General features: G+C 45.4%; 1 protein-coding gene across 1 annotated transcript in view; it reads left to right on the top strand.

The window, feature by feature from the left end:
* The window catches only part of NCAM1 (neural cell adhesion molecule 1), a 45,805-nt gene that overhangs the window by 7,300 nt on the left and 30,471 nt on the right, over window positions 1-8,034 (top strand). Inside the window, exons 7-8 of the mRNA XM_009997416.1 lie at window positions 296-465; window positions 1,251-1,393. Of these exons, the coding sequence (XP_009995718.1) occupies window positions 296-465; window positions 1,251-1,393 (313 nt within the window). The remainder of the gene's footprint in view (window positions 1-295; window positions 466-1,250; window positions 1,394-8,034) is intronic.

The following is an 8,034-nucleotide window of genomic DNA, read 5'->3' as shown; positions in this document are numbered from 1 at the left end:
TCAGCAGGCAGGGCAGCTGTCCCAGCTCCCTCCCCTCCCAAGCCACCTTCAGTGATGTTTATAGCTCTTGCATGTAGGCTGTAATGTGTGTCAGGAACTGAGATACTCAGTTGCCAAGAGCCCCTAAAGCAGGAGGGATTAGGAACAGAGCAGAATGGAAGGGAAAGGAAGAGGTAGTGGGTCCCTCAGCCTGAGGGCTCTCTGTACTAATGCAGTTCTAGCATTAACAAGCCTAAAACAAGTAGCCTTTGACTGCTTCTCCTCCCCAACACACAGTGTGGTTTGTGCCCTGCAGGGATGGGGAGCCAATAGAGCAGGCTGATGATGAAGAGAAATACAGTTTTAATTACGATGGGTCTGAGCTCATCATCAAGAAGGTGGACAAGAACGACGAGGCCGAGTACGTCTGCATCGCCGAGAACAAGGCTGGCGAGCAGGATGCCACCATTCATCTCAAAGTCTTTGGTAAAAATTCTCCTACCATCCCCCCTTCCCAATCCACTTGGCTGTTGGTAGCTCAGTAGTGCAAGCTGGAAGTAACCTGCTTATCCCAGCTGATGTCTGGGGTGGCTTGTGCAGAGCTGAGCACCTCTGCTGTCATGCTGGACAAAACAGATCCTGTATGTGTGTCTGAAACAGGTGCCAACTGTATTCTGCTGATTAAGGAAATCCAGTCCTGTGCAGGGGGTGGTGGGAGATTGACATGCTACTCGAAATATCCTCCAGGAACAGAGGGCTGTATCCTAATCCAACCACTGCTGCTAGTTCAAGGGCTTTAGCACTTTCCTGCAACTCATTATAACCTGGATAGGGAGGTGAACTCCACCTCACCACTGTGTGTGATCTTTAGGTTGCAGGAATGAATGAGGAGCTTTCTCACCTTCCATGAATCTGAGTGTGTTAAGGAATATAATTCTCCCTGTCCCATCCCTCTGCAGCCACTTGACAAAGCTGCTTATCAAAAGGCTAATTTGGGGCAGAGAAAGTGGATGGGAGACTCAGCTGATAATTCCAGGAGTTGGTCATTTGGAAGTGTTACATGTGTACCCTCCTCTAGTTCTGTCTTACAAGCCTTAGCTGTGAGGATGTGTAGAATAGGTCTCTTCTGAAATGTGACTGCCCAGTAGGGCAGTAAACTTGTGCCAATTCAAAAGCCTTTTTTCCCCCCCATCACTTGTTTCAAATGTTGCTGTTGACAGACAAGCTTCCTTCTGAGCACCAAGTGAATGAAGGCTGCTTTTTCTTTTCAGCAAAACCCAAAATCACCTATGTGGAGAATAAAACAGCCATGGAGCTGGAGGATCAGATAACACTGACCTGTGAGGCATCTGGAGACCCAATCCCTTCCATCACTTGGAGAACTTCCACCCGTAACATCAGCAATGAAGAGAAGGTATAACCCTTCCCAAACTCACGGGCTCCTTTGCTGGGATCAGTGCAGCTTGGATCTGCCTGCCTCTGCTGGCCCAGGATGCATGAAAACCACATGCAGATGTACATGGAAATCATGGTGATTCCCCTCTCTCTAGTGAAAACACGTGCTGTCCTCCACACACTGCCTGCTAAGGATCAGCTCCAGAGCTGAAGTGATACCAGAGCTGTTATTTTGTACAAGGAGCCATCTCAGTTTATCACAACTGAGGATAAGCTTTTTCATGCCTGCTGGTGTCACTCTGAATGAAATTAACTTGAAAAGCAGTGGCCCTGGACCCTTTCAGAGGAGCTCCCAAAGGGACCTGCAGTTGCAGGAAGCTTGCAAAAGGGTTTTTCCCTTCTATTTCCAAGCTGAGAGGTGGGAATGAGCACTCTGATTCCAGTGGTGTCCATGCTGTCATGATGGTGATGATGTGGTGTGGGAGGTGGAGGGGTGGGGGGTGTTATCTCAGAGATGCACTGGACCAAAATGAGCCTGTTAATTCCTTCTTGCCCTTGTGTATTGAATTCTAATGCTGCATGTACCTGAAGCACAAAAGCCTGGCTGCCTTTGTGTTCACCTGTTTTGTTGGTCACATCAATATCATTTTGTTCTTAAAAGGCAAAAATAATTAGCAGTTTTTTTATTTTAAAAAGAGTGCTGTTTTTTAATTGGCCACAATTCCCCAAACTAGACAAGATTAGGATGTGCTGTTACTGTAGGGGCTTTGGGACAGTTGCTTGATGTGATCAGGAGGGATGGTTTGGAGCCAAAGGACAAGCTGGAGGAAAGAGCTGTTGCTTATTAATAATATTCTAACCATGGGATGCTGCAAGGTTCAACTGACTGGGGCATACCAAGGGATCTGATATGAAGGTAGAAGTTGACAGACCATGGAAGTCCTAAAGTGACAGAGGTGTCTGCTGACAGCCACCCACCCAGCTGCCATGTGCCTGGTCTCTCCTAAATGAGCTCTGTTAATTGCCTCCATCATGTCAGTCTGTGTTGTTAATGTGTAACTTACTGATCAGGCTGCCAAAGTTTTCCAGCCTTAATTCTTTCCTGCCTTTTGGATTTGAGGGCTGGTGTAAATCCCTGCAATATTTAGAGGGCGATTTCCATGGCCTCCAAAAACTCACTGCAGCCTGGTTGGGGCACCTGTTTTGGCAGGATAAGGTTCTTCATGCTCTTGTATCTGTCTAGGAGAGTGCTGGGAGGGGCCAAGTGTTCCAGTGCTTCTGACACTAGAGTTTGGATCCCAGCCATGGAAAAGAGCTTTGACAGGGACTAGAATAGAAAGCTGAGATACACTAAATCAAGGAGAAGGTGGTAGGAGAGCCTGTTTGCAGAGTCCCATCTGTCCACCCCAATCAAGCTAACAAGATCTCAGTGGCAAAACTGCTAACCATTTTTGAGACTCTCATATATCCTGTTTGATGCTGTGAAGTTGCTGGTCAGTATTAGAGGAACATGTTAATACTCTGATAGTTTCTTATAGAGATGGCAGGAAAATCAAAGGTTTGAGGTACTACCATGTGTCTTGTGGACTGGTTCAAACCTTGAGGACAAAGATGTTGTTTATCCTGTACTATGCACTTTCTAAGCAGGATATTTTTGGTGTGTGCTTTGGTTTGTTTGTTGTTTTTTTTTACTTTTCCCCATTCTCTATTTTGTGCCATAAGTTTAGGTGACTGGTACAGATGTCCAGAAAATTCTCAGGTCTGAATAGCTCTGCTAACATTCTATTACATGTACAAACATTTACTGTCTCTGGGATAGCACAGGGAAATTGATGGTATTTGTGTAGCAAAAAATACTTTAAATTATCAAGCCCTACTTTCAAATATACTTGGATGCATCAGTCTTGCTACAGGTTGTTATTTTTGCAATCCTACTTCAATCCAGATTTTTAAAGCTCTAGAGGTGCCTTAACTCCCATGAACATTTGGTACTTCAGAAAAACCTCCCCAAACCCACAAAAAAACCCAAAAAAACACTCTCTGGCTGAGAGACTTTGTCCATGACCAGAGTCAGAGGGGTGGACAAGGAGGTGCTATAGCCCAAACACCCAGGCTGACAATGTCACAGCTATTTCAGCAGCTTCCCTGGAAGGCCTGTTGATATCCTGGCATGCACAGCACAAGATTCTCCCCTCTAGGGCTTTGCCTACAGAACTGGCACCCTAAGCAAAAAATCTGTTGCTTTGGGGCTGGTCTGCAAAGGTAAGTGGGGTCAGAGGACTGGCAGCTGTGTGCTGGAACTTGCCTCTTCCTAGCAAGCTGGCAGTTTGCATTCTTCTGCTCTGCAGAGACTGCAAGGAAAATGAAAGACAAACAACCCATGACAATATTGCTTCTATGTGGATGACTTTGGTTGTGAATGTAGAAACCTTTGCCCTGTCAATCTGAAGGTCCTGTCCATCACTACTGCAGAAAATAAAGCAAGAACTATCAGGCCTGGAGAGTCATCAGCTTGATGATTTGAAGTGGTTTGGCTTTATCTTTCCTGAAGCATTTCTTGCTCTGCCCTTGTAGGGAGGAGGAATGCTTGCTCTTGGAATGGAACCAGATGGAGCCAACATGCCACATTCCTCACCACCTTTCAGTCTATTTTGTGCCCTTTTCAGAGGCATGTTTCTTTCTCATGCTCTAGCAGAATCTGTGATTCAGTAAATACAGTTTTGATCTGTTGTGTGTTGGTGTAACCAAGTGTTGCAGTTTGAGTGCAGACACGGGTGTTTCCTGGTGCATTTCTGGGTCAGTTGCAGAGGCATTCCAGGGTTTCTTACCCAGCAGGGTAGCTCCGTGTGTGAGGAATGGGAGGGTAAGGGGTGATGCTTCTGTGCAGGCCTGTTACCATCCCTCCAGAGCTGGCAGTGAGGATATCTGTGCCGTAGGACCCCAGGGCTGCTGTCTGGCCTCACACACTGGCTGGCAAGACCTGCACCACGTTACCTTTGTCTCTATGGCAAGGCAAAAATCCAGGGAACATTCCCTCACTGGAGTGAAGGAATCAACAGAGGAAGAGATCAACTCTGGCATTCTTCCTCCTTTATTGTAGTTACAGGTTGTCCACCAAGGCTGTCCCACAAGTTTTCCTGTTCCTAAAGTAGGAAGATGCAGAAGTCTTGACCTCTGAATGGGTCAGAGTCTGAAAGGGCCCTTTAGTAGGGGATGGCTTGTCTGAATATCAGCTTGTCTGCCTGCTCATCCCTCTGACAGGTGAATTGCAGCACCATGTTGTGCTGCCCTGAGAACAACCCGGTGCTCCTCTCACTTCTTCTTTGTGTTTGTGTTACTGACCAGTAGCCTTTATCAGCTGTGTTGTTGGCAGCCAAAGCCTGGCTTGCTCAGCTGCAGAGAGTGGCTGGTACATCAAAAAGGAATGGTGCTGATTTGTTATGGACACCAGGAGGTACAGAAAGGATCAGGTGATGTGAGTGTCCTTGCCCATGCAGGTGCTCGAGAGCTTCTCTTCAGGTGGCTTCAGCTCAGGCCTCTGGTTACAATGACTTGCTTTCCTCAGACATTCCAAAAAGAGGCTGCCTGTACCCTATGTTACTATTAAGTCTCACAACATTCACTAGAAGCACCGTGGAAACAATATTGTGGCTTTAAATTCTCATTTCCTGAGCTTTCATCTCCATTTCTGTCACGTCACTCGTGTGTGTGCTGTGATGTCCACACCTCAGCAATGCTTGTGCCTCACATTCCATGATGCCACGTGGCTGTGATATTAGCAGGTGATTTTTGACTCCTGAGCTGAAATGGATCAAGTTGCAATTGAAATAGAGACAGAAGAAAAATACTGGAAAGAGAAATTATAGGGGAAAAATGGAACCCAGCAACTTTGGTCTTTCTGGCTCACACTGTGGGTAGCTTGCTGTGAATGGGAAGTGTGTGTGTTTCTTGGTGAGGTTTGTGCATGTTTCACTGCTGTCTGCTGTGTGGTTGTCCCAAGCCCAGTAAGGTTTGGGTGCCCACATACCTAAGCATAATGAGCTGGACGTTATCAGCTGGAGACAGAAGGTCCAGCCCTGCTTACTCCTGCCCAAGGGGTCGTGCTGTTCCAGTGCTCTGCATCTCAAGGTCTCCTGGCACAGTGTGCATGTCAACACGTGTGCAAACGCATGGGCACGTTAACAGGATGAGTGTTAATGTTCATCAGTGTGTGCGGGTGGGGAACAGACCAGTGCTGGGACTGTCCTGGCCATCTAGTGACCCAGGGCATCAGAATCCCTTCCCCAGTGTGCTGGGAACAGGTTTTAGGAATGGTGAGATGTGGCAAGGGAAACAGTCACTCAATTTTGAAAACAGGATCAGTCTTCAAGTATCAGTAGCCTTTGCTTAATCATTTTAAGACCCAATTTCTAGGATACTAAATTTTGCACACAAATCTAACTGAGGTTATATTGGGAAATGGAAATTGTGACAACCCCCCACACATGAGAGAGAGAGAGAGAGAACTTGGAGCCTGCATGTGCACAGACTGCAAAGTGCTGCTTACACTGTGGTACCTAAAGCAACCTTTGATAAACTTGTATTGCTTTTTTTCTGTGTTGTTGTTGTGTTCTATATCTGTTCTCTCCAGGCTTCCTGGACCCGGCCCGAGAAACAAGAGGTATAAGATTACCAGACCTTTAGCAAACTTGTTAGTTTTTTGATTTTGTTTTTTTTTAAGCTTTACAGATTAACAAATCTCTAGTCCAGTAACCACGCCAACTAAACCAGCTTTAATAAAATGAGCAAATTAAATACCAATACATAAAAGAAGCAGCTTATAGAGTTAGAAGTTGCTTGGCAAGTAGTAATTCATTTCTGGATGAGCAAACTAGCTGTGTTGGGAGTGAGTCATTCTGGTGGTTAATTTAAAAAAAAAGACAAAAATAAAAGCAACTGTTGAAGGTGATAAATCCTACATTGAATATTTTCTCCCGTGTTACTAGCATGAATCATCTCTCTCTCCTAGAGTTTTAAGAATTAGCAGCAGCATGAATTCTGGGAAAGTGGTGGTGTTTTTTTCCCAAACAGCCTCTTCTGCTCCAGCCAACTCATCTGTTTGCTCATGGTACTTGTTAAGTTTGGCTTTCTCTTAAGGTACAACTGCATCATGCTCCATTGCAAAACCAATGCAGATAACTCTTTCACAGGTTACGTTTCTCCAGAAAATGCTCCAAATTGCTGAATTATTATTTGTCTTTGATTTGCAAGGTTCAGTGAGGGGGTGTGGGATAAGGCTGCAGTGCAGCTGGGTGCAGATCTGGTTTGTTACTGGTTTTATTTCACATTCAGTGCTGTATTTTAAAAATAATAACAACCTACCTGCACCTGATTTGTCACATTCTTGCTTCAAAATGGACCAGAAAGTGCGTTTACAAAGAAATAACAGGGATCAGGTAGAGAACAAAAGTAGCTATCAGAACTAAGTGGCTTGTATTTGTATTTTTAGGATGAGCTTTGGGGAGGCTCTGGATATCCTGAAATCTCTTTTATTTTTAAGCCATCTTGAGCTATAAAGACCAGTGTGGCCTGAGCAAGGTGATCCTCTAACTTAAGCACCATCCACCTTTGTTTCATGTGGGGCTGAGAAGATACTGCTCTCTCTTACTTGAAAAGAATCTGTTGGAATAGGTGGATTGTGGCAGGTGAAGGCATCAGATAGTCAGCAGTTTGTGCTGAAGAGTTTGGAATTTGAGTAGGTGTGTCTCTTGGGGCCTCGTGTTACTTCCCATGACAATTGTCTGTTTCCCTCCCCACCCCCAGTGTTTCCATGTGCTCTGTGTCTCAAGCTTTTCATTAACACGAGCACTAATACTATTAAGCTTGCTGTCCCTAAATTGCTTTCTGTGTCTTCAGATATCCAAGTGGGGCTCTCTGAGAAGGCTGTTGAAGTTCTTTGTTGCAACTTATGTAGAGAACTTTAAAATAGCCAGTGTGGGGTCTTGCAGCACCTGCTGTATTCCAGCAGCAGGGAGCTCAGCTCTCAGGAAGTGTTTCACTCTTACTAATGCATTAGCTAGTTCAAGGAATTCCTTATGAGTTCAGTCATTGCAGCATACATGGGGGTTAAATCTTGCTTGTCCCTGTGTTGGAGGCACAATTACAGTCAGGTGCTGCTTCCTCTGACCCCCAGTGAGCTCTGCTCGCTGGGCACAGTCCATGAAGTCTCAGTTCACCATCCTGGTCTTGGATATACTGGAGAATTGTTGAAAATCCTATTGGCAGCATATGCTAACAAAAAACCAAACCCACATTATCACCAACAGATGCTAAAAAACTCAGAAGCAAAATTGTATCTCAGTTAAAGCACAAACTGGTGTTGTGCTCCTGGAAACTGGGAATTAGTGCAGCCTGACAGGTATGAAGAGCTGCAGAGCAGTTCTGGTCAGTGCAGCACAAGCTCAGAGACACCTCTTACCTTCCCTCACTGGAGTTTGTAGGTGCTCTTTTGTGCTCAGGATTTTTGGGTGCTCTTGTAATGATGCCAAACATGTGGAAAGCAGGTGAGGAGAAGATGTGACCGTGTGAAATACAGATACTTGTTTGTGAAAGGTCTTGAAAAATCTAAGAGGTAGAGGGAGGGGGAGTTTAAAGCATTTCCTACTTGTTTCTCCTCTTTCC

The sequence above is a fragment of the Chaetura pelagica genome, unplaced genomic scaffold (assembly GCF_000747805.2).
Source record: "Chaetura pelagica isolate M959 unplaced genomic scaffold, ChaPel_1.0 scaffold775, whole genome shotgun sequence".
Classification (NCBI taxonomy): Eukaryota; Metazoa; Chordata; class Aves; order Apodiformes; family Apodidae; genus Chaetura; species Chaetura pelagica.
Note: the sequence above shows the minus strand (reverse complement) of the source record. Positions and strands in the feature narration are given on the sequence as shown.